The sequence below is a fragment of the Globicephala melas genome, chromosome 1 (genome assembly GCF_963455315.2).
Source record: "Globicephala melas chromosome 1, mGloMel1.2, whole genome shotgun sequence".
Taxonomy (NCBI): domain Eukaryota; kingdom Metazoa; phylum Chordata; class Mammalia; order Artiodactyla; family Delphinidae; genus Globicephala; species Globicephala melas.
The window spans coordinates 183,812,246-183,838,935 of NC_083314.1; the positions used below are offsets into that span (position 1 = coordinate 183,812,246).

A 26,690-nucleotide genomic window follows, 5' to 3' on the forward strand; every position below is an offset into this window, starting at 1 on the left:
TTTGTGTGTTTGTTGGCCGTTCCCAATCTGCCTTTGTCAAGTGGTCATTCCATTGTTTTGGGTTGTTTGCCTTTTTTATTGCGTGGATGGGGGTTTCTTTTATATATTTTGGATATAAATTCTTTTTCAGATACATAGATTGTGAATATTTTTTCAGTCTGTGGCTTGCCTTTTCATTTTCTTCACACTGTTTTTTTTTTTAAAAGGCATAGTGGGACTTTATTTTGTTCTGTCGAAAACTTTTTATTTCTGTAAAAACTTACAGACAAGTTGCAGAAATACAAAAAATACTGGTTTAGTCTTGGTTCAGTTTCACTGACTGATTACATTTGCCCCATCTGCTTTAGTTGCACTCGCTTGCTCACGTTTCCTCCCTCCCTCCCCGTGTGTGTGTGTGTGTGTGTGTGCGCGCGCGCACATGTGTGCATGTATGTAGACTCACACACGTATTTTTTCTGAACCACTTGAGAGTAAACTGCAGACATCATGCTCCTGACCCCTAAATGCCTCCATGCCTCCTTGAGATTGAGGGTGTCCCCTGTGTAAGCACAGTTCAGGGTCAACCTCAGTTCACTTAGCATCAACTCCACGCCCCCATCTCCCATCCACCTTTCGGTTCTGCCCATCCATCCAGCCGTGTCCTTTGCAGTGTTTCTCTCAGTACAGGACCCAGTGCAGGATCACACGGCTCTGTGGTCTCCTTCAGCCTGGATCAGCTCCACAGCCTTTCTTTGTCTTTTTAAGACTTTATTTTTTATGCCATATTCTCCCCCCTTTACAAAATGTCCTAGAGAGCAAGTTCCTTATTTTGGATTTGCTGATGTTCCCTCCTGGTGGAGTCGGGTTGTGCATCCCCGCTGGACACTGTGTGAGGCGTGTCCCCAGGGTCTCATGGCCACAGGTGCAGGTGCATGGTGTCCATCTGAACCGCACTGGCCTTGTTCACTTGGGTCGTCTGGTTGGGTGTTGTGTGATGCCTCCACCGTGGAGTTACTGTTTTCTTCCTTGCAACTAATAAGCAGACCGTGGGGAGGCTCTTTAAGCCACGCAGATACCTGCTCCTTGTCTGAATGTCCCCCTAGGTTGGCATCCATTGCTGCCTCTCTCAGAAGCATGATTTCCAACCCCAGCCTTTCCCCCACATGGCTTTCCACTGTCCAGAACCCTCCCTTCTCCGTCGCGGATGGATTAATTGATTGACTCGGCCATTGAGTCCATATTGGTATGGACTTCTGGATCCCTGTTTTTTTTTTTTTTTTTTTTTGCGGTACGCGGGCCTCTCAGTTGTGGCCTCTCCCGTTGCGGAGCACAGGCTCCGAACGCGCAGGCTCAGCGGCATGGCTCACAGGCCCAGCCGCTCCACGGCATGTGGGATCTTCCCGGACCGGGGCACGAACCCGTGTCCCCTGCACGGGCAGGCGGACTCTCAACCACTGCGCCACCAGGGAAGCCCTGGATCCCTGTTTTTAAAATGACCACCCCTAATTATTTTTGGTGTTCAGATTGTCCCATACTCAGCCAGAGTCCCTTCAGGCCGTGTCCCTGTGACATCCCCGTCATGTTTTGTTTTTTTGAGCGTTTTCTGGCAGAAGATGCTTCAGGTTCATCTTGCCTCTTCCCTGTTCCAGCTCTGGAATCAGCCACTTATGTGGGGAGCTGTGGTTTACCACCTCTTCCTTTTTCTAAAACGCTTTTTATTTTGGGAAAGTTTTAGATTTACAGAAAAACAGTGAAGATAGTGCAGAGAGATCCCATATACCCATTCCCAGTTTCCCCTATTATTAACGTCATTAGGATGGTACATTTGTCACACCTCATGAACCAGTATTGATGCATTGTTACTAACCGAAGTCCATACTTTTGGTAAGTCGAATTTCCTTACCTAGTGTCCTTTTCTGCTCCAGGACCCCATCCAGGAGGCCACATGACATTTAGTCATCATGTCTCCTCAGGCTCCTCTGGACTGTGACGGTTTCTTAGACTTTCCTTGGTTTTGATGAGCCCTGGCTCTTTTTAAAGGGGAAAGTGTTAGAATCCAGGTCTGGGCGCTGGGATTGTCTTTGTTTCTAAGCCCGCTCAGTGGACAGAGCTCGGACAGTTTACATATGGAAACACACATGCACGTATATGTGCACACACAGGTACGCATGCATACACATACTTAAATAGACGCACACACATGTACACGCATCCGTGTGCATGCACACGGCTTAGGAGTTGAGCTGTTGCTGACCCCATCCACCTGGCGGGGCGCCCCAGGCTTCACCTTCCACGTTTGCACCTCTCCTTCCACAGAGGAGCCTGGCTCCCAGTGCCGTCCTCATGGCAACTCACTTGCTCAATCCTAGGAGGCACCTAAAGTAACGTCAGAGTAGCTTCACCCAGACAGCTGTCAGGAACAAACCTACCAGGCAGAGTTCAGGGTTCGTTAGCGGCCGAGACCCAGCGGAGCAGCCAGTGTTGTCCTGGGTCCCTTGGCTCGGCCCCTTCTGTGTGTTCACGCTGTTCATCTGAATGCAGTCGGGTCCTTCTGTTTCTCTTTGCTTTCAGTTTTATAGTTATTTCCCCTGCCCGTCCTTATTGAGTTAGTTTTATTTTTTGAATATAAAGAACACAAATACAGTTTTGAAAGTCAAAGTTCTACCAAAAGGTGGCCCGAGAAGAGTCTCCTGGTGGGAGCCAGCTCTGTGGCTCGGGGCCCCTCCTTCTTGGGCTGCTTTGTGCGAATATCACAGATGTGTGGGTGTTGACTCAGCTCCCCTTTCCACACGGGGTCGGGGGGAGCAGACCTGTGCGTGGGCCTTGCGGCTCGTTGCGTCTTCTCGCCGGCGCAGCTCACCCTGGCAGTCCCGCCCGGCAGTCCTGCCTCCCCGCTCCTCCTTCCAGCTGCACTTGCTCCATTGTGCTCTGCAGTTTATTTGCCCAATTACCTATATTTGGATATTCAGATAGTTTCCAGTATTTTGCAGCTGTAAGCGATGCTGAGATGAATGGTCTTGTGCGTGTGCACTTTTGTATTGTAGGAAGGGCACCTTCAGGGAGAGCTCCCAGAAGTGGGTTTGCTGGATTGGAGGTTAAATGTATATATTGTGCTGTTAACTGTTGTCCAGTTTCTCCAGAGGGGTTGCACGCTGTTCTGTTCTCACTGGCAGTGTACTGGGGGACCTGTCTCCCCACTGGCTCACCAACAGTTGCATCGTCAAGCTTTTGAGTTCTGCTAATCTGATGGGCAAGAAATGGTGTCACAGTAGAGTTGAATTTGCAGTTCTCTGATTATAGATGAAGTTGGACATGTTTTCGTATGTGTGTGAGTTGTCTATTCATGTCTTTTGCCCATTTTTCTGTAGTGCTCTTGCACCTTGTCATCAAATGTTAAGAGCTCTTTGTATGTTAAGGATATTTCCTCGCTTTATCTGAGACACATATTGCAGATATTTTCTCCCAGTTTTGTCATTTGTCTTTTTATTTCCCTCGTCCCTGAGTTTTTTGGGCCACGTGTCTTAGTCTGCTCAGGCTGCTGTAACAAAATGCCATATATTGGGTGGCTTAAACAACAGACATGGATTTCCCGCAGTTCTGGAGGCTGGAGGTCCAAGATCAAGGCGCCTGCAGATCTGGTTCCTGGTGAGGCCTCTCTTCCTGGTTTGTGGACACCACCCTCTCGCTGTGTGCTCACGTGACCTTTCAGTGGTGTATGTGTGTGGAGGGAGAGGGGGAGCTCTCTCTTTCTCTTCTTATAAGGGCACTAATCCCACTATGGGGGCCCCACTGTCATGACCTCATCTAAACCTAAGTACCTCCCAAAGGCCCACCTCCAGATGCCATCACTTTGGAATTAGGGCTTCAATGTATGAATTTTAGGGAATGTTTGTTTTGGACAAACATTCAGTCCATAACGTCATGTAAACTTCAAAATTTTTTGATGCAGTCAAATGTATCCGTCTTTTCTTTCGTTGTATCTGGATTTTGAGTCGTAGTTAAAAAGCCTTTCCCTACTCCTATAGAAGAATGTATTCGTGTTTTCTCCTAGTACGTGTATAGTTTCAGTTTTTATGTTTAGATCTCGTTTGTGGTGTGAGGAATGGGTCTAATTTTATCTTTCTCCAGGGGCCATCCAGTTGTCCCGATACTACTTATTAAAAAGTCCTTCTGTGCTGCAGTGATCTAAGATGCCTCCTAGTCATACGCTAGGTCTCCGTTTACACTTGCATCTGCTTCTAGATCTTTATTCTGCCCGTGGCTGTTCTGTTTCTGTGCTGGGACCACAGGGTCACGGCCGAGGCTGCTGGGCCGCTTGGTGGCGGGTGCGGCCTGCAGCCCCTCCCCTTCCTGGCGCTTCCTGCTCTCCCCACGTTGGCTTTTCCCGAGGAACTTCGGCATCAACAGGTCTAGCTCCATAAAGAGAGCTCGTTGGCATTTTTATTGGGATTGCATTAAATTTATTAATTTGTGATGTCATAACCAGGAAGAAGGGAAGTCTTTCTGTTGGTCCACTTCTGTTTTTGTGTCTTTTGGGAGTGATTTTAAATACAGGTTTACAATGTAGATTTTAAACAGTTGAACAGTTCTTACTAAGTTTATTCACAGATATTTAATTTTTGTGCTGCTCTTGTAAGTGGGATTTTCTCTTTCATGTGTTCTGGACCTTCTTTTTTTGTGGACAGTCATTAAACAGTTTTGTGTTTTTTTTTTTACCAGCACTTTATATAGCTTTTGTCATGTACCTCGCTGTTTTTTAAATTACACTTTATTTTGACGTCATTACAGATTCACATGCTGTTGTAAGAAATAAGCAGAGAGATCCCATGTCGTCTTTACCACTTGTCCCCAATGGTAATGCTGTTTCTTGGTTTCAAGTCCAGCTGGCCGACTTTTTCTTTGAGGTCTTGCATCCTCCGCACGGCCTCAGCCTGGCTGGCACGGAGGCTGTTCCCCTCCGTCCCTCTCCCCTGCGTTCCCTCGCCTGCCCTGCGTGTTTCTCTGTTGCCCGCTTCTCTCCCGCTGTGCTCAGGATTTCATGGTGCCCTGGGGGTTTGGGTAGGGGTGGCAGCAGACAGCTTCAGGCTTACTTCTTCCCCAGGTGGTGACTCCGAACGCAAGCGAGCCGCCTTCTCCTGAGACCCCACTAGGAACCCCACATAGAAAGGCTAGGGCTGGCCTCAGTGCATCCCTTCCCTGTAGTAGTCGTTATTTCAGGCCGTGGAATTCCCTGTTGACCTGCACTGGGGTCACGGCCCCGTGGAGCAGAGGTGCCCGCAGGAAGGGATGCCAGGCTACCAAGCCTGAGCCCCAAGGTCAAGGGCTCTGTAGGACCCAGTGGGAGATGCGAGGAGGGAAGCGGACCCCGGCAAGGGGCCGGTTCTCCAGAGGAAGCAGATACAAAGTCCCTGGAGTGCCCATGCTCTGGCTGCTGGGCTGCAGACTCCGAAGGACAAGAGGCTGCACACCTGTCCACCTCACCAGCCACGGCCCCAAACTCAGGACGGATTCCCTATTGCTTCTTTCAGCTCTTGTTGAGTTGATATCTGTTTTGCAAAGAGGACCCGAGTGTTATGAGCCCTTTAGCCAGTATGGAGAGTAATTCTAGGTTTACAGCTTTCTTAAAACCATACCCCTGTTGTTTTTCATTGCTCATGTGTATGTTTAAAAATAATTACTGTACTCTGTAGAATGAAATGAAAATATTGCCTGCCAAATGATTACTGTGCTTTTAAATGACTCTGCATACACGGTGTCGTGTACGGGCAGCTTAGACGACTTTATATGTCGTTAGGTCTCCTTTTCCACCCTGCATGTGTATGAAGGAAATCAGTCTGCAGCAGCTGCCGCGTTCTCTGTACGTCTGAGTTGGAAAAGCTTTTGGCGTATAATCGATCCACTTCTGGAAGGAATGACTTCCGGCTGATGGTATGTGGTATGTGAGCCTTTGCTTTGCCCGGTGGTCCTGGGTGCCTCGTGCTCCTTGGCGGGAAGGAGGGGGGAGATTCTGGCTCTGGACGCCTGTTTCTCTCCTGACTCTTCCCCTTGGGCGTGTTTCAGGCTCTCGGGCCTTGCGAGGTTCACCTCAGTGGCCAGGCAGCCAGTGTCCTCTCAGGAGGATGCGGGAAACAAGTCATCTTACCCTTGTGCGTTGCCTGTGGCCCAGCTCTGAGACCTCAGAGCCGCCGGCTGCCAATGTGGACCGGCCCCGGCTCGTAGGCGGGTGCACGCTCCTTGGTCTGTGCCGCTGGGGTGGGCCTTGGCCCTCCCTCCGTGGTCAGCATTCGCGGACGGTGCAGAGGGTCACATGGACACCCCAGAACAGACCTGTGCCTGGCCCAGGCCGGGCCGCCTTCTGCCCGTTCCTCCATCTGTCCCGTGCTTCCTAAATCTCTCTCTGTGACTCGCGGTCACCACAGCCTCTGTGATGGGCGTGCTGTCGGGGACATTTGGACACGTTCTGCCACAACAGTTTGCTTTTCTCATTTGTGCTCACCAGGGGCCCCAGCGTGGCTGCCCCCATCCAGGGTCTGGCCCTCGGGCCCAGCTCTGTCTCGGGAGGTGGCCTCAGGGCCAGGGGACCTCCCCCCACCCCATGGGTTCCCTGTCACCTCTGCAGTGTGTTTCTGGGCGTCGGGCTGCGGTGACCAGAGTTAGCATGGAGGGGGCTCAGTGGGTGACAGGGGGCCCCGGCAGGAGGAATTAGGTCTCACTGAAGATCTAAAGGAAAATCAACCTCGTGAAATAACCTGAAGTTTTACCTGCCTCGAAGGGATTTCTGAGTTGGTCTGAGGACAGAGGCGGAGGGGATTCCTCCTGGGGCGGCCTGAACAAATTGTCGCAAACTACTTGGCTTCAAACAAGAGGCATTTATTCCCTCCCAGTCAGTTCTGGATCCAGAACCTGCTGGGCCAAAGTCGAGGCGTCGGGAGGGCCTTGCTCCTCTGGAGGCTCGGGGAGGATCCTTCCTGCCTCCTCTAGGTTTTGTTCCTGGGCTGTTAAAACGAAGTGTGGGAAGTGGGTGTTTGTGTGACTGACAGCTGCCTTACACAGAAGAGTGCCGTGCAGACTGAGGACGAGCAAATCAAAAGGTGTGTGAAACCGGAAGCTGGGGATCCGTCACCGCATTGGAAAGGTTGAGCCAGAAGGGGTTGCACAAGTAGCATGAAAACGGGGGCACGCTTTTTATTTTCATTTGGATCCTGTAATAAACTCACGAATTTTTTGGGACATGGCTGTTGGCAAACGTAGTCTAGGTAGTAGTGAATCCTTAGAGTTGTTTTAGTGGCCAGTTTTGCTAATACATTTATTTATTTATTTTTTTATTTTTGCGGTACGCGGGCCTCTCACTGCTGTGGCCTCTCCCGTTGCGGAGCACAGGCTCCGGACGCGCAGGCTCAGCGGCCATGGCTCACGGGCCCAGCCACTCCGCAGCATGTGGGATCTTCCCGGACCGGGGCATGAACCCGCGTCCCCTGCATCGGCAGGCGGACTCTCAACCACTGCGCCACCAGGGAAGCCCTATAATTTATTCTTAAAAAAACAATAGACTTATATCAACTTTTCCCTGATGCACTGTAGTTGTTCAGTACCGTTTTATCCTGTCAATGGCTAACGAGATGGGAAGGGCAGACCGCCATCTTTGTATTTGACAGACATTGAAAGTTACGGCACAGAATCAGACGCTTAGGATTCTTAACTCGGCCTATTCTTTGCTTGTACTTCCAGGATGTGGGTTATTTTTTTTTTCTCATTGAGTTGACAGGGACCCAAATCCTTGCTCACGTGGTGGTATGAAGTATCCTACCCATGGTCTGAAGTTTGGCTCCAGTAAAGGGTCAGAATAAGCTGAAGTGGGTGGTGTGAGGTCCAGTTACGAGGGGGCCTCAGGAAAGAGAGATTAATTCACAACCAGACACTGATTCTGGATGTTCCCCCACATGGATATAAAGGATATAACGGGATGGGATATCATCTGGAACAGTCCGGGAAGACTGACTCGGATGAAATGCATGCTTCCTGTTCTGTACTGGGGTCCCCTCGTGCACACCCTCTGCTGTGGTTTGAGCCAGTTGGCCATCAAGCCGCCTGTGCTGGATTCCAGCCAGGGTCCTTTTGTGTGTGTGTGTGACGATCTGCCCTTTACCTGAGTGCAGTCAAGTCCTGGCTGTGACAGTGGCACACAGCTCACCCGTGTCCAGCCACATGAGCAGGGTCTGTGGGGAGCCCCGGGCACACCGCTGGAGCCTTCCCTGCTTGCGTGGCCCCAGACACAGCTCGGGTCAGAGGGTCCCCGTTGGTGTCGCCTTTCCTTTGGGACCATGCTCTGCACCATCACAGGCAGGCTTGGGCTTCCATTCCTTCCGAGAGTCCGAGGCCCCCTCCTTGCAGGCTGTCAGCCTCCCTGTGACCACGGCCTGAGTTTGGGGGCGGCTGGGTTAGTGCGTGCAGCCGGTGGTCAAGAGGGACGGAGGGCCCTCGGCTCCCTCGGCTGCCCGGCGACACTGGGGAACCACGCGGGCCTTTGCGCTCGTCCTCCCAGGAAGGGAGATGCTGTGGCCACGTTGCATTTTACACCTGCCGCCTTTGGGTGGCTTCTCCCCAGCATTACCACCGAGGCTGGGAATCGTGGGGCAGAGGCGGGCGTGGCCGCTGCCCCGAGTCCCGGCTGTCAGTCTGACTGCGGTTAGTGCCGCTGGGCTCTTGGGGTGGAAAGCGCTGTTCCTGGGCTCCAGTCTCACCTGGTGTCGCCAAGCGCCCCGTGTCCTCTGGCTGCGAAATGGCCTTCCTGGGGGAGCCGATGTGCCAGGGAACCTGCAGAATCTGCCATTCAGGACCTGGGGCAGAGCCGTTGTCTCTGAAGCTGCCATAATGGGGTGGATCACAAGTCTTGTTGCCCAGCCGAGCAGGAATTTCAGGACCCGACCACGGCCCACTCCGAGTTCTGCTTTATTCTTGCTGCTTTTTTTGGACCATTTTTAAAGTCTTTATTGAATTTTGCTACAATATTGCTTCTGTTTTATGTGTTGCTTTTTTGGCCATGAGCCATGTGGGATCTTAGCTCCCCGACCAGGGATCGAACCTTCACCCCTGCATTGGAAGGTGAGGTCTTAACCACATGACCGCCACGGAAGTCCCTCTTGCTGCTTTTTGAATAAGCGGATGAAAGTGGTTTCTTTAAAACGCTACTGAATCAAGCCCTGAAGCCGTATTTGTGAAAATGGCTTTGTTTGAATGTGGAGGCTAATTCTGGGGTGTCCTAGGGTCCTCTTCCCTTGCATCTGGCCAATGATAGAGACAGTGAAAGAAGGAACAGCATGTAACATTCTGCCTGACTGATTTCCTAATTACACGTAAGTTACATAGATAGAACATACTATTAGGAGCTGAAACTTCGGGGGAGAAACTGTGTGCTAATAACCCTAAATTGAATATCCACGTGTATTCTTTTTTTTAATTAATTTTTCTTGGAGTATAGTTGCTTTACAATGTTGAGTTAGTTTCTACTGTACAGCAAAGTGAATCAGCTATACGTATACATATATCCCTTCTTTTTTGGATTTCCTTCCCATTTAGGTCACCACAGAGCATTGAGTAGAGTTCCCTGTGCTATACATTAGGTTCTCATTAGTTATCTATTTTATTTTTTTATTATTATTTTTTTCATTTCATTTATTTATTTAGTTTTGGCTGCATTGGGTCTTCATTGCTGTGCGCGGGCTTTCTCTAGTTGCGGCAAGCGGGGGCTACCCTTCATTGCGGAGCATGGGCTCTAGGCTCGCAGGCTTCAGTAGTTGTGGCACGTGGGCTCAGTAGTTGTGGCCCACGGGCTCTAGAGTGCAGGCTCAGTAGTTGTGGCACACGGGCTTAGTTGCTCCACGGCATCTGAGATCTTCCCGGACCAGGGCTCGAACCCGTGTCCCCTGCTTTGGCAGGCGGATTCTTAACCACTGCACCACCAGGGAAGTCCCTTAGTTATCTATTTTATACATAGTAGTGTGTATATGTCAATCCCAGTCTCCCAATATCCACGTGTTTTCTTCATCATTTTACAAAGTGTCTCATCACTAACACAGAGTGCCATTCCTGGTGTTTTATTCATGGATTTGGGTAGATGTTGGCAAGGCACAGAGTGTCTGAAAACCTGCAGGAAGATCCTACAGGAAGAGGAGGAGTCATAAAGATGGTGTTGGTCTTCAAGAGGGTCCTGATTGGTGGCGGGGGGGGGGGGTCCCAGAACCGGAGGCTGGCTTCCCTGCTCTCTTTGAGCCACTGATGTGATGCCGTGTGCTCCTCCTGTGGCGGTTCTTTCTTTTGTGATGACCCCCTGCCTTGCTCTCTAGTGAAATTTTACCGGGAAAGCACTGTTGATTTCCCCCACCCAAGTGGGCTTGGTAACGACTCGTGACCAATGTGCTTTGTTTCCATTCCAGGCAGCTGCGGTCACCTCCCTGTCGAACCTGGCGTGTATGCACATGGTGCGCTGGGCTGTCTGGAACCCCGTGCTGGAAGCCAGCTCCGGGCGGGTGACGCTACCTCTACAGGGTGGGATCCAGCCCAACCCCTCGCACTGTCTGGTCTATAAGGTACCCCCAGCCAGCATGAGCTCCGAAGAGGTAAATTGTTAGAGGCTCCGTAAGTATGATTATTTTCTACGAGCTTCTAGCAGGTTCCTGCATTTTCAAAATCAGAAGCTGACAAATACGTTTGCCGATGTTTCATGAGCTCTGTTTTTTCATGTCAAGGCTGTGCCCTTAAAAAATAAGTGTGGTTTCTGAGTCGTAGTCGGCTGTGAACTCACTGAGGCCGGTTTTATCTGGGGTCCCATAATGTCCCCGGTCATGTATCAGTCTCTCAAGGTGACCTGCGGGCCTGTCACCCTTATTTGTATACATGGTGCCATGAGATCCACTTCTGTGCTTTTTAAAAAGCCCTCTTTTTTTTTTTTAATTTATTTTTTTATTGAAGTATAGTTGAATTACAATGTTGTGTTAATTACTGCTGTGCAGCAAAGTGACCCAGTTAACATATATATATATACGTACATTTTTTCATATTCTTTTCCATGATGGTTTATCACAGGGTATTGAATATAGTTCCCTGTGCTATACAGTAGGACCTTGTTGTTTATCCATTCTAAATACACCAGTTCGCATCTGCTAATCCCAAACTCGCCCCCCCAACCCCCTCCCCCTTGGCAACCACCAGTCTATTTTCTATGTCCCTGATTCTGTTTCTGTTTCATAGATAGGTTCATTTGCGTCGTATTTAGGATTCCACATATAAGTGATATCGTACGGTATTTGTCTTTCTCTTTCTGACTTACTTCGCTTAGTATGATCATCTCTGGGTCCATCCATGTTGCTGTAAAAGGCATTATTCTGTTCTTTTCTATGGCTGAGTAGTATTCCGTTGTATATATGTACCACATCTTCTTTATCCATTCATCTGTCCACGGACAGTTTGCTTCCCTGTCTTGGCTATTGTGAATAGTGCTGCTGTGAACATTGGGATGGATGTATCTTTTTGAATTAGAGTTTTCTCCAGATATATGCCCAGGAGTGGGATTGCTGGATCATGTGGTAATTTTATTTTTAGTTTTCTGAGGAACCTCTCTACTGTTTTCCACAGTGGCTGCACCAGCTTACATTCCCACCAACAGTGTAGGAGGGTTCCCTTAATAAAAAGGCCCTCTTGAAACGTTTGGTGCCCTGGGGGCTGTGTCTCGTGTGCACAAGGCTGGGATGGGAGCCGGGCGGTGGGCACTGCCCTGGCTGGTCTTTGTGGCTTGTCACTCACACCCACTGGACCTCAACTCTCTCCAGCTGTGTCTGGAGGGGAGGGACCACAGCAGGACTTAAAAAAAAATCCATTTTGAAATGAAGCTTTCTCTGATCCCCAGTATAGAAAGCAAATAAAAGTGGGGCAGGGCCAGTGGAAGCGTGTGTGTGTGTGTCTTATCCCCTGGCCTCCACTGGCCTGTTGGTGGCCTTGCGGGGTGGGGAGCAGAGACCTGGGGGCCACAGACACCGTGTGACACCACTGCTCTGGCTGATGTCCCAAGTCCTTCCTGACGCTACTAATGGGTTGTGACAGCGTTTTTGCCTGGGTGTGTTGTTTGAGTCTTCTGCTGACATTCCTGAAATATACCCGTCCTGTCTCAGCAGCACAAACAGGAGTCTTTTAGGCCTCAATTGTCTAATTTTTCTTCGGTAAAGGACCAGACCTGTTATATCAGTATGTCATCCGTGTGCTGAGTCTAGTGACAAACATTATCTTCCGTGTTATTATTTATGGTTTGGATTATGCTTTGGGAACCTGAGTAAGGGAGCAGCTGATGGTGCAGCTTTTCTTATTATGAGCAATGTCCCTGGTTATGGGGTCCCATTTTGCTGCACTCCCACATGGTCTGGTTTGAGCCCTTATTATAAAATTGCCATTAGAAATCCTGACGCCATTGCCGTTTTCTCATTCTCATTCTCTCTCTCTCTGTGTACGTATGTATGTGAATAAATCCTTATTCTGTTTAATTTTAGCCTTCTCATGCCACTACATTTCCTTCGCTTTTTAAGTGTGTAAACTATATTGGAGCATAAGTGTTGCGAAGGTTTGACTGTCTTAAGGACACAAGTATATTAAATACCATCATTTCTCATGAGGAATATCACTTCTAATCAGGGTTTCTCACCCTCAGTACTATTAGCGTTTGGGGCCAGGCAATTCTTTGCTGTGGGTCTGTCCCGGGCACTGGAAGGTGTCAAGCAGCATCCCTGGCCTCTTCCCACTAGATGCCAGTAGCCTCCCCCCAGTTATGACAGCCTGACTGTCTGCAGACATAGCTGAATGTGTTCTTCTGGGGGCAAAAATCGCCCCCAGTTGAGGACCAGTACTCTAAACAGATATAATTAGCTAAAATAATAAACTACCACTGGTCACAGACTTGATCCACTCTCCTGCTCTCTAACAGTGCTGCTCTGCTTCTTCCTGTATTTCTCATCTCATGTAGCAGTGCCAGCATCTGCCCAGTCAGAGGGGTGAAACCTAGGTAAGCCTTGTCTCTGCCTGTGCACCCGTCAGATCTTTATCTTACTTGTTCATTCAGTGACTTTTTATTGAACACCTGTATCTGCTCCGGGAAAAATATCTCTAATCCCATGGAACTTACAGTTGAGTAGGAGTGGCAGATGTTAAAGAAAAAAAATACATGCTATACACATCCTATAATTTTTTACTAAGTAAATTTTGCGGTTTATGTTATTATGATTATTTACTGTGAAGGTAAGTAGTGTATTATGATTATGTTTTCCTTCTTAAACAACTCCTGTGTTCTTTCCTTGAGCAAATAATTGTCTTTAAAAAAATTAATATCTCCAGAGGCAGCCGCTTTCAACTCTTAGCTGTGACATATGGTATTTACTTTGTTTTCTAACTATTATGCTTCTACTGTTATTTCTTAGTATATCAATTTTAGAAATTGCATATTGTCTTACAGTAATGATAGATGGGACCTTTAGCTCTTTTATACACTCCTGCACTTAAAGAACAACCCCACTCTGTCCCCCCCACTGCTTGGCCTTGCATTCAGGCACTGTTGCCAGAGGTGTGCAGCACAGTGGGGTCTGGCCAGAGGATTGGAAGGGGAGCCCCAGGAAACTGGAAAGAACTAGGGGAATCTGGAGAGGGAGGAGCTTGGAAAGTACCCCATAAAGTTGTTTAAGAAATGCTGAGCTAACCCCCAGCTTCACGTGCCTGAATCTGACCCCAAACAGCATATCGCAGACTTTGAGAACTGGACTGTGGGTGGGGTTGCCCACTGGGTGGACCACATGCAGGAGAGGCCTGAGTATCACTGCACAGGCTTTGAAAATGGAACTGGTGTTGAAACCACCACCCGCAGGAGGCTGGTTGGAAACTGGGGCTTGAACCCAGCTGGGTGGATTCCTGACTAAACAAAAATATCAGCGTTCTCCATAGGATTTAAACGAGACTCAGAATCTTATAATGTGGCATTCAGAATGTCCATGATACAAGCTAAGCTTAATTGACAAAGAACCAGGAAAGTCTCCACTCGTAAGGGAGAGACATTCAACAGACAGCAATACCGAGGTGACGCAAATGTTGGAATTATCAGACAGAGCCTTTAAAGCAGGCATTATCAAAATGCTCCAGTAAATCGGAGTGAACACTTTTGAAACAAAGGGAAAGATAGAAAGTCTCAGCAAAGAGATGGAAGATAAAGAAGAAGCAAATGGAAATTTTAGAACTGAAAAATAAAATTGCCAAAGTAAAGTATTCGCTAGGTGGACTCAATAGCAGAATGGAGATGACAGAAGAAACAGTCAGTGAACTTGAAGGTAAATCAATAGAATTTATCCAGTCTGAACCACAGAGAGAAAAGTGATTGGAAGACAGTGGACAAAGCCTCAGGGACGTGTGGGGCAGGACCACAAAGGCTAACACCTGTGTCGTCAGAGTCCCAGTAGAAGAGAAAGGGTTCTGTGCAGAAAAAACATTTGAAGACACAGTGGCTGAAAACTCCTCTAATTTGGCAAAAGACTTAAACCTACAGATTGAAGAGGTTCAGTGAACCCAGAGATAATTGCAAAGAAATCCACAGCCAGACACATCATAATCAAACTGCTAAAAAATAGAGACAAAGTCTTGAAAGCAGCCATAGAAAAATGATGCATTACTTACACACAGACACTAATTTGAATATCTGTGGGTTCCTTAGCAGAAATCATGGGGGCCGGAAGGAGATGGAGCAACGTTTTAAAAGCAGTAGCAGAAAGACCCCGGAACCCAGAATTCTGTTCCAGCAAAAGTCCTGCAGGAACGAAGGTGAAATAAAGACATTCTCAGATGAACTAAAACTAAGAGAATTCATTGGCAGGAGACAAGCTCTAAGAGAATTACTAAAGGAATTTCTTCAGACAGAAGAGAAATGATACCAGATGAAAACTTGGTACATCAGGAATGAAGGAAGAGCATCAAAAATGATAACTATAATATAGTATTCTCCTCCTTTTGAGTTCTTTAAAATATGTTTGATGGTTGAAGCAAAAAGTATAGCAGTGTCTGATAGGATTCTTAAGGTATGTAGGTATAATAGGTAAGACAGCTATAATACAAAGGGGGCAGGTAAAGAGACCTGTAGGGTGATAAGCTTTCTACATTCCACTTGCGGTAATAAAATATAGATTTTGAGTAGATTGTGAAAAGTTAAATATTTACATTGTAAACCCTAGAGCAGTCACTAAAAATAGGATACAAAGAGACAGTGAGAAACCCAATAGATAGATAAAATGGAATAATTCAAAATAAGGCAAGAAAGGGGAAACAGGAATGAAAAACAGAGGGAACAAATCATAGTAAAATGATAGTTCTGAATCCAGACACACCAATAATTACATGACATATAAATAGTCTGAACACACCAACTTCAAGACAGAAGTTGTCAGGTGGCATAAAAACTCAAGGTCCAACTGTATGCTGTTTACCAGGAGCTCAGTTCAAATACAACGATGTAGTAGGTCAAAAGTAAGAGGATGGAAAACCATTCTGTGCAAACACTATTCAAAGGATAACTAGAGTAGCTCTATTAATACCAGACAAAGTAGACTTTGGAGCAAAAGAAATTGCTAGAAATTAAGAGGGATATTACATATGATAAAAGAGTCAATTCACCAAGAAGACATACAATACTAAAAGTGTATGCATCTAACATAGAGCTTCAAAATGCAAAAAACTAATAGCGCAGAAATAGACAAATTAACAGTTGTAGTTGGATATTTCAACACTCCTCTTGGAGTAAACTATAAACATGTAGATAGAAAATCACCAACATATGGAACTGAACAATATCATTAAGCATCTGGATCTAAATGACCTTTATGGAACGCTCCACCCAACAACAGCAGGATACACATTCTTTTCAAGTGCACATGGAACATTCACCAAGATAGACCATATCCTGGATCATAAAACAAGCTTTAATTTTAAAAGAACTGAAATTACACAAGGTATATTCTGTGATCATAATGGAATTAAACTAGAAACCAATAACAAAGATAACATAAAAAATTAGAAACACTTGGAAATTCATACACTTCTAAATAATCCATAAGTCAGAGAGGAAGCCTCAAGAAAATATAGAAGATATTTTGAACTGAACAAAAATGAAAATACAACATATCAGATTTCGTAGGGTGCAGCTAAAGTGTGCTTACGTGGAAATTTATAGCGTTAAGTGCTTATATAACAACAGAGAAAAGTCTCAAATCAATAATCTAATCTTCCACTTTTAGAAACTAGAAAAAGAAGAAGAAAATAAACCTAAAGCAAGGCAGAAGAAAGTCAATAACAAAGATAAGAACAGAAACTAATAAAACTGAAAACAGAAAAACGGTAGAGGAAAAACTAGAGAAAGCCAGTGAAATAAAAAACTGATTCTTTAAAAAGCTCAATAAAATTGACAAACCTTTAACAAGACTGAAAGAGTAAAGAAAAGAGAGGACACAAATTACTAATAATAGGAATGAAAGAAGGGATACCACTACAGACCACACAGGTATAAAAAGGATATTAGGGGAATACTATGAACAACTCTATGCCCATAAGCTTGAAAATTTAAATGAGATGGATGAGTTTGCCTTAAACAACAAACTATCAAAACTTACCCAAGATGAACTAGATAATCTGAGTAGTCCTATAACTTTATAGAAAATGAGTTCATGGTTAAAAAACTTTTGAAAAAGAACTATCCAGGCCTATTCACTGTAAATTGTCCTAAACGTTTTTTCCTTTAAGGAAAAATAACACTGATTTTATACATTCTCTTCCAGACAGTGGGATAGATAGGAGCAATTCCTAGTTCGTGTAACAAGGCCTGCATTACTCTGATATCAAAACCAGAAAAAGGCAGTACAAGAAAAGAAAACTATGGATACATAAGCCTCATGAACTTGGATGCAAAATACTCAACAAAATATTAGCAAATTGGATCCAACAATATGGAAAAAGAATAATACACCATGACCAAGTTGGGGGTTATCTCAGAAATGCAAGGCCAAAAATATGTAATTCATCATAGTCACAGCCTAAAGAAGGAAAAACGTATGATCATAACAATTGATGCAGAAGAAGCATTTGACAAAATTCAACGTCCATTTATGACAAAAACTGAGCAAACAGGAATAAAGAGGAACTTCCCCAGCTTGATAAGAATATCTACAAAAATCCTTTAGTTAGCATCACACTTAATGGTGAAAGATTGAATTCTTTTCCCCGTAGATCAGGAGCAAGTGAAGGATGCCCATACACAGTATTCAGCATCTTATTCAACATTGTACTGGAAGTGCTAGCCAGTGCAATAAAGCAAGAAAACAAAATTTAAAAACCATACAGATTGGAAAGGAAGGAACAAATCTTATTTGCAGACAACATGATTTTCTGTGTGGAAAATCTCAAGGGATTTACCAAAAGCTCCTAGAATAAACAAGTTTAGGGAGATTGCAGGATACAACAGGAGGTCAAGATAGAAAAATCAATCACATGTCTTTACATTAAAAACAGTTGGAAAGCAAAATCTAAAAAACAGCATTATTTACAAAGGCTGAGGCAAAGAAGACCTAAATAAGTGGAGAGACATCTTTATGGATTGGAAGACTGTTTCAACATAGTAAAGATATAAATTCTCCCCCAATTGACCTATAGGTCTAATGCAATTTCAATCAAAATCCTTACATGATTTTTTTGTATATATATATATATATATATATATATATATACTATATATATATATTCTAAAGTTTATACAGAAAAGCAAAGGAATTAGAGTCAAAACAATTTTGAAAAGAACGATAAAGTTGGAGGATTCATACTACACAATTTCAAGACTTTCATTAAAGCTACAGTAATCACGATAAAGTGCTGTTGGTAAAGGCATTGACACATAGATGAATGGAATGGAATAGAGTCCAGAAGCAAGTCACAGTGTAGCAGTTTCCTGTAAAATTAAATATACACATACCATATGACCCAGCAATCCTACTCGTAGAGAAGTGAACCTTATGGGAATGAAAACTTATGTCACACAGAAATACGTATACCAGTGTTCCTAGCAGCTCTATTTATAACCCCTCAAGCTAGAAACAGCCTGAATGTTCCTAAATGGGTGAACGGATAAGTACACTGGGGTGCATCGTACAATAGAAAACTCCTCGGCAACAAAAAGGAACGGGCTGTGGGTACACACTATGGCCCGGGAGAGTCTCGTCAGTATCGCAGGGAGTGAAAGAAGCCAGTCTCAAAGGTTGTACAGCATGTGATCCCATTTATATGACAGAAGAGAGGGGTAGATTGTGGGGTTGGGTGTTGGCGGGACGGTGTACAAGGAGGCAGTGAGGGAATGTTTTGGGTGGTGGGGCTGTTCTGTACCCTGGCTGTGGTGGTGGTTACATGTGTTAAAACTCAAAGAACTGTACACCAAAAGGGAAACAGTCAACATAACATAGGTTAATTAAAAAACGCATTCGAAACTGGAGCAGCAATGTTGTGATTTCTGCTTGGGTGAGGGTGTTCTTGTGATGGTGGTCTCCTGGGGTTCTGATTCTCATTGATCATCTTAGGGCCGGGAGAATTGTTCCTGGTTGAGTTGTTCTAACCGAAGGGTGCTGATGAAGGGAGCGTGGCCGTCACCAGTCTTGTGGTCGATTGTAGGTGAAGCAGGTGGAGTCGGGGACAGTCCAGTTCCAGTACTCACTGAGCCCTGAAGGACACCTGGACACGCCCGTGGAGCACACCATTCGCCCCAAGGCAGAGCAGCGGCCTTCCAGGAAGCCACCCACCTCCCCTTCAAGTAAGTGTGTGTAGAGAGCTGAGTCTTCTAGCTCATGGCACAGCTCCATCTGTGCCCAGTACAGCAACATTTCTCAGATACTTACTGCAGATGGCTTTAATTTGAATCAGTTGGTTGTTTTTGCTGAATACAGAGGTGTAGAACTGGGCAGTGATGAAGTGTGGCCCAGCACTTTGTGCTTCAGCCGCGAGTCAGCCCTGTTGCTTGCAGCTCCCTGACCGAGGGCCTGGGAAGGTCTGTTGGTGACCCTTAAAGGGACACATCATGTGGGTGCCCTGCAGATACAGGGCTCAAGAATCAGAGGCTGGCTGAAAGCCAAGGACTGCCAGCTTTATTTTGTACTGTTAATGTAGCCATGAGTTTGCTGTCTTTAAAAAGTGCTTTCTACTCCCTTGGAGCACAGTCTGAGGGTGGGGAGGCCATGACCTCAGGGTGTGGCTTTAAGAAAGGGATAGAGGGCTGTCAGCAGAGTGATGCCCTTCCTGTGGGTGGTGGCGTCCCCACGTGTGACCACGGCTGTCAGCTTTGCGTTGGCTACACCACACCTTCTGCTGAGGCCGGTACCTTGTGTTCAGGGCCTCTTAGTTTATTCCCAAGGACAGGCAGCTAGTGTCCTGGTGGGGAATCCCACCTGTGGCGGGAAGAGGAGGAGTTTAGGAGGAGAGTTGAAAGAGCATTGAGCCCTTGGCCCTCGGCGTCTAGGGATCTCGCTGGCTGAAAGAATGTTCTAGATCATGGGCAGTTAGGCTCTTAGAAAGTCAGAAAGGTAGGGAATGAACAAAAGTGTAAGCTGTAGAGGGGAGCTTAGTGTCCATCCATCCTCCAACCAGATGGATTTCCTCTGATGGACACTGCTGGGTGTCCATGGAGGGCTGGGCAGTGTCTCTTGGGCAGCAGGTCCTGGGTGCTGGTGCAAAGGCACCAGTGAGTCTGTCATTTGGGAGTGGTTTTTTATGAGTTGAGAGTCTAGTTTTTGGAAACTGGTCTTGTTGAATTTACTGGTTTATTTATTTATTTTTATTTTTATTTTATTTTATTTTTTTGCGATACGCGGGGCTCTCACTGTTGTGGCCTCTCCCGTTGCGGAGCACAGGCTCTGGACACGCAGGCTCAGCGGCCGTGGCTCACGGGCCCAGCCGCTCCGCGGCATGTGGGATCTTCCCGGACCGGGGCACGAACCCGTGTACCCTGCATCGGCAGGCGGACTCTCAACCACTGCGCCACCAGGGAAGCCCCCACTGGTTTATTTTTAAAATATTTATTTGGTTGTGCTGGGTCTTAGGTGCGGCAGGCGGGCTCCTTAGTTGTGGCTCTTGGGCTCCTTAGTTGTGGCATGAGAACTCTTAGTTGCGGCATGCATGTGGGATCTAGTTCCCTGACCGGGGATCGATCCCAAGCCCCCTGCATTGCGAGCGTGGAGTCTTAACCAATGGACCACCAGAGAAGTCCCAGTCTTGCTGAATTTAATCTTACAGTTGGTGGAAGAAGCACACTTGTTTCTCCGGCCTAGAACTTGATGTACTGGCCTCCATCTTTGTGACCTTCCAGGATTTTCGGAGATATTTAAACATATTCAGGTACCAAAACTTAATAGTTGAGTGCTTTGGGACCAAGCACATCATTAAGTATTTTCCTTCTTCCCCGAAAGGCTGTATATTTGATGGTTTTAATTGTTTTGTTCTTTCCAGTTTTGAATATTGTGCTTACCAGACTGTTCTCAGGATTGCTGTTTACCACCAGTGTGTACATTAATAATCTCATCTTATATAAGTGGTACTGGAATGTACAGCACCACTTATACTTGAGGAATTGCCAGAGTATCTGCTAGAATCCCTTGCAGTGGTGGGTGGTAGGCATGTGTTTTCCATCAGAGTCAGTTTAGAATAAATTTCCAATTTTATTTGATAAAGTTGAATGCATGGAAAGCATAGAATATATAGTTAAAACTATTAAACAGAGTCAAACTTATTTCTAACCTGTTCCCTTCTTTAAATCTACTATCTTCCCTTCTTTGACATATGTTCATAGTTACATTCTAAAAATAAAACAAGTACCAACCTCTAAGAAATGTAAGTATGAAAGAAAGATAGTATCCTAGATTATAAAAATATGTATATCTTGTGATTAGATAGAAATATGATTACTCTGGTTTTTGATTAAGTGACTTAAAAGGACAGTAGTGAAATGTAATAAACCCAGTTTAAAGTAATAAATACAGTTTACCCTGGTCCTTAGAAATGTCTGAATAGATCATTTTCTTAGAGAAGAAACCCATACAGATATCGTTAAGGGAAGAATATAATTACCTTTTCTGGAAAGGAAATTTCCGGTGTTGAATTTTGATGTAGTTATGGCACTGGAAACAGCATCTAGTCTAATCTATTGGTCATCCAGGACGGGATGACCCTGTTGGCTTCTCCGGCCTGACCTACTGTCAGTGTGGCTGTGGACTTTGGGTTTGCTCTCCCAGCTGCCCTGTCTGTTCTCATGAGGGCCTTAGAGGAGATTTAAAGCCTAGTCTGCCGCTGCCTCTGTTTCCCAGAATTGTCCTTTAACTGATTTTTTGCTTGGGGTTCACGGAACTTCTTGGATCTCTGGGTCTTTTAAAGCACAGTTGGAACAATTTTGATCATTCCTTCTTCTGTCCTCCTCTCTCTTCTCCCTTGGGGCCCCCAGTTACGCGTGTATCAGGCAGCGAGCCTCGCTTCTATTTGTGGTCTGTTCTCTCTGTGTCCCGTCCTAGATCGTTCTCGTTGCTGTACCTTCAGGTTCACTCATCTTTTCTTCTGCAGTGCCTGATCTGCCATGAATCCCATCCAGTGCAGTTTTCATCACAGATACTGTAGTTTTCATCTCCCGAAGTTCTCTCAGGGTCTTTTTCTGTCCTCCATGTTCAGTGTTTCCTGTTGCTTCTTGAACATGGGAAACACCTGTACAACCCCTGACAAGCTCATGCTTTAGTCTTCCTCTCCAGAGAAGGCAGAGGCAGGCAGACCTCTTAGACCTGCCCAGCAGTTAATGTTCCAGTATTTTTCCCTATTTGAAATGACCCAGATAGTGACCCAGATAGTGAGTGAATTCTCATTTTAGCTTGGTTTAGTTTCAAGTTACCGAAATCTGGAGATAATGTTACAAAGTTTGTCCCTCCTTTGGTATCTTTGTTTGCCAGTTCTAATATCTTGGTCTGGATTAGTTTTGATTGATTGATTTTTGTCCTAATTTGGGTTGTATTTTCCTGCTTCTTTATATTCATAATTTTTTTTACTGGATTCCAGGTATTGTGAGTTTTCTCCTTTTGGGGACTGAATATTTTTGTAGTTGATAAATACTCTTGAGCTTTGGAAACGGTTTGGTCATTTTGGGTCTTGCCCTTAAGATTTGTTAGATGGGACCAGATCAGCATTTAGTTTAGGGCTAATCATTCCTCACTAGGTGACAAGACCCCTTTTGCTACTCTGCCTGATGTCCCTGAATTATGAGGTTTACCAGTCTGTGAGGACAGCTTCTTTCTGGCCTCGGGTGAACCCTGTGTACTGGTCCTTCTAATTTTTCGGGTGGTTCTTTGCCCATCCTTGGGTAGTTTCCTCATCAGTGATCTACTAAATCCTGGAGGGACCCTCTAAGTGGCTGGAGCTCCTTCTCTGTGCACCCCTCCTGTCTGTGTTCAGCCCTGCAAACTCCAGCTTCCTTGGTCTCCTTGGGCTCTCAGCTTGGTCTTCAGATCAGGGTCCCACTGTGCACTGGGTTCCCCTCCCTGCACTGCAGTCTGAAGAATCACTCAACACTGTGATGTGAGGACAATTGGAAGGTTTACTTCTTTAGTTTCCAGTTCCTCAGGATCCTTTCCTGCCTAAATTCCAGTGTCTTAAAGACTTGTTTTATATATTCTGTTAAAAAATTTTTGTTTCAGATGGGAGGGAAAATCTGGTCAGAAGTAGAAGGCTTTGCCTGCTGTTAGTGGTTTCTAGGCTACTGAAATCATCCACCCCAGGGCTGATCGTCCAGTGGTTTTGGAAGTTTTCCTGGCTGCTCTGTGCTGCGTGTGATTCACTAAACATGTCGGCGTTTCATGACTTTCAGTCTTGGCTCGTGCCCTGAGCCTAGAAGGCGTCTCCCTTGTGTACTGTGTACTTATTTTCTTTTAAGATATATTCTCTTTGTTAAATTAAAAAATTACAGGGCTTCCCTGGTGGCGCAGTGGTTGAGAGTCCGCCTGCCGATGCAGGGGACACGGGTTCGTGCCCCGGTCCGGGAAGATCCCACGTGCTGCGGAGCGGCTGGGCCCGTGGGCCATGGCCGCTGAGCCTGCACGTCTAGAGCCTGTGCTCCGCAATGGGAGAGGCCACAACAGTGAGAGGCCCGCGTACCGCAAAAAAGAAAAAAAAAAAATTACATATTCAAGAATAGCCAAGGCAGTTTTGAAGAAGAGAGGCTTCCCCTTTCTTGACTTGCAAGCTTAACGGCAAAATTATAGTAACTAGCACAGTATGATGTTGGTACAGACATAGATCAACAGATAACAAGACAAAATAAAAAGCGTGATGTATGACAAATTACAGATAAGGAGCATGTTACTTTCCTACTGTTGTTATAACGAATTATCATAAGCTTAGTTGCTTAAAATAGCATGAAGTTAGTATCATCCGGTTCTGGAGATCAGCAGTGCAAAGGTCTCACAGACTGAAGTCGAGGTCTCTGGGCTGCGCCCCTGCAGAGGCCGTGGGAGAGGATCTGCCTCATTGCCTTTGCCGGCTCCCAGGGCCCAGGGGCACCTTGGGCCCCGTCCTCCATCTTCAGAGGCAGATTCAGAATAGCATTTCCACGTCTCTCTTTGACCCTGATTAATCACTCCTGCCTCTCTTTCACTCATAAGGACTGTTGTGGTTACACTGGGTCCCCTCCACCATCCAGGACAGTCTCCGTGTCTCCAGGCCAGCTGATAGCAGCCGCGATTCCATCTGCCACCTTGGTTCCCTTGGTGGCGTTAGCGCAGTGTATTCACAGGTTGCTGGGATTAGGATGTGGGCGCTTGGTGGGGCGGTGGGCAGCATTATTCTGTCTGCCACAAGAGTAAGGGCGGACCAGTCAGTTAACAGCGCCGGACTGGCTGTCCAGGTGGAAAATGGAAAATCAGATCCCAATTTCATGTGTGTACACAAATTCTGGATGGATTACAAAACAGAACTGTAGAAATTTTAGAATCAGAAGATCAGGAAGAAGAAAGATGATGGAAAGAGCTGTTCCGAATCAATGAGGAATGGTCCATAACAGGACAGAAAAATGGGCAGAGGGATGTGAGGAGAGAATTCACAGAGGAGAAACCAGAACAACCAATCGACCTACGCAAAAGTGCTCAGTTTCACTAGCAATCAGAGAAATGCAAATTAAAATGAGAAATCACTTCATGCCCCTCGTGTTGGAAAAACCTGGCCGGCTAATAGCATGTAGGTTGAGGAGGAGTTGGGAAGCGAGGAGTTCCCACCGCACAGGGAGGAATGCAGGATGTACGAGCACTTTGAAGAGCAATTTTGTAGTATTTAGTTAATACCCTACAGCTGGGAAATGCCATTTCTAGACGCCCACTGCAGAGAGGAGCTAGTTCACATGACACGGGGCCTGTGTTTAGTGGCTGAAGCGTGGGAACGACCTGCCTGCGCCTCAGTCGGGGGATGGCTCAATGAGCTGATTTATTTGGACCGTGGGTGCTATATAGCAGTGAAAACGCCAAGATAGGGCTCTGCATATCATTATGGCTGAACCTTCACAACAGTGTGCTGAGTGAAGAAGGCAGGTTCTGAAAGGAAACGGACAGCACGGCAGCATGTAAGTGGCTTTGAAATCAATTGCATTTCGTTTGTGAATCCAGACTTGCCAACTGGGTGACCTTAGACCAGTTGCTTAATGTGTCCGTCCCTCAGTTTCCTCAGCTGTAAAATGGATGGATTAAAGGCCTACAGATGAAAAACAAAACTTGAGGAATCTTAGAAAAAAATTTGGAGAATATTTTTATGACCTTGAGGTTAGGAAGGCTTCCTTAAACAAGATAGACAAAGCACAAACCAAAAAGAGAAGATTGAGAAACGTGATAATGTTAACATGTAAAGCTTTTCTATGAGAGAAGACTCCATAAACAAAGTTAAAAGACAAACCTCAGGACTGGGCTTCCCTGGTGGCACAGTGGTTAAGAATCCGCCTGCCAATGCAGGGGACACGGGTCCGAGCCCTGGTCCGGGAAGATCCCACATGCTGCAGAGCAACTAAGCCCGTGCGCTACAACTACTGAGCCCGTGCGCCACAACTACTGAGCCTGCGCTTTAGAGTCCACGAGCCACAACTCCTGAGCCCACGCATCACAACTACTGAAGCCCATGTGACTAGAGCCCGTGCTCCACAACAACAGAAGCCACCACAATGAGAAGCCCGCGCACCGCAATGAAGAGGAGCCCCCGCTCGCCGCAACTAGAGAAAAGCCCGCGCCACAGCAACGAAGACCCAATGTAGCCATAAATAAATAAATAAAAATTTATATATATAAAAAAGACAAACCTCAGACTAACAGATACTTGCAATACATAAGGAAGAAAGATAATAGATAATAGAAAGAGCTCCTCCCGATCAGTAAGGAGATAAACAACCGACAAGAAAAACGGGCAAAGACCCTCAGAGGTCATGGAGAGGGTTAGATGAAAAGAGGTTTGTCAGGGTGCGCAGGCTGCCCGGCTCGGGGCAAGGGCTTCACAGTTGCTGTCAGCTGCATTGATCTTGTCATCCTGCTGGCTGGCAGCATCGGTGGGCAGTGGCCACATGTTCATACCCCCTTTCAGCCCAACTAAATACAGATCCCAAATCTCCCTGGAAACAGGGCGACCACCAGGTCAGGAGGAAATGCATTATTTGCACAGAGCTACTGTTGACCCCAGAGTCCTTGATGGGTACGAACCAGTGCCCGTGTTGCCATCTAGGGAAGTGGGTTCCCGCCGGGCCGGAAAGCTTAGTGTTGGCCCTGCTTCTACCGTTTTATATTAGCATTCTGGAAGAAAGTAAGGGAGTGTTTATTCGGATAGGTTTGCTCAGCGTGCCCTCCCCTTACCCATTCAGCAAACCCTATTGACAGTCTGTGAAGTGCCAGGTACGTTTTAAAAAGAGACGGTAAGTGAATAAACCACCAAATATTTAGGTAGCAGAGAGAATACTGTCCCACTCTGGGGTGGGGTGTTGACAGCAGGGAAGCTGTGCCCATATGAAAAGGGAGTATACGGGAATTCTCTGTCCTTTCTGCTCAAAGTTGCTGTGAATATAAAACTGCTCTAAAGTCCATTAAAGAATAAGACAGAGAATAATAATATGTGGGGAACTTAGTTATGCCTGTCTTGATTTGATTAACCTGTGTTCAGGATTTATGTTTCTGTTTCCATATTTGAGGTTCATCTGTGGCAGAGGTCAGCAGACCTTAAGGCCAGATAGGAAATATTTTAGGCTTTGTGGGCCAGATGACCTCTGCCACGGCTACTCATCTCTGCTGGTGTTCAGTGAAAGCCATCGAGGATGTGTAAGTGAACAAGTATGGGTGTGTTCCAATAAAAATTTACTTATAAGTGCAGATCGTGCGCCAAACTTGACCAGTGGGCCATACTTTGCAGATCCTTTTTTTTTTTTCTTTTTCTTTTTTTTTAATGTGTAATAGTCTTATTGAAACATACCCAAACAGTAGCCAGAGTAATCTCTATTTTTTAATTTTATTAAGTCTTTTGAAAATGTAATATATTTAAATGTTCAAAAAATGTTAAAGTGGGAAGTAGTAAATAGATGACCCAATTTTCTAATGGGTTGCTGGTCTTTACCAATTGATAGA

General features: G+C 46.0%; 1 protein-coding gene across 14 annotated transcripts in view; it reads left to right on the top strand.

Annotated features, from left to right (window-relative positions):
* NPHP4 (nephrocystin 4) overlaps positions 1–26,690 on the top strand; it is a 137,268-nt gene that overhangs the window by 55,815 nt on the left and 54,763 nt on the right. For all 14 annotated transcript variants that reach the window (XR_004044365.2, XM_060283853.2, XM_060283850.1 and 11 more), the window contains 2 exons: positions 10,413–10,595; positions 18,700–18,838. Coding sequence is in view for 13 of the 14 variants with exons in the window: in XM_060283853.2 (XP_060139836.1) it covers positions 10,413–10,595; positions 18,700–18,838 (322 nt within the window). In the remaining variant the exon portion in view is untranslated. The remainder of the gene's footprint in view (positions 1–10,412; positions 10,596–18,699; positions 18,839–26,690) is intronic.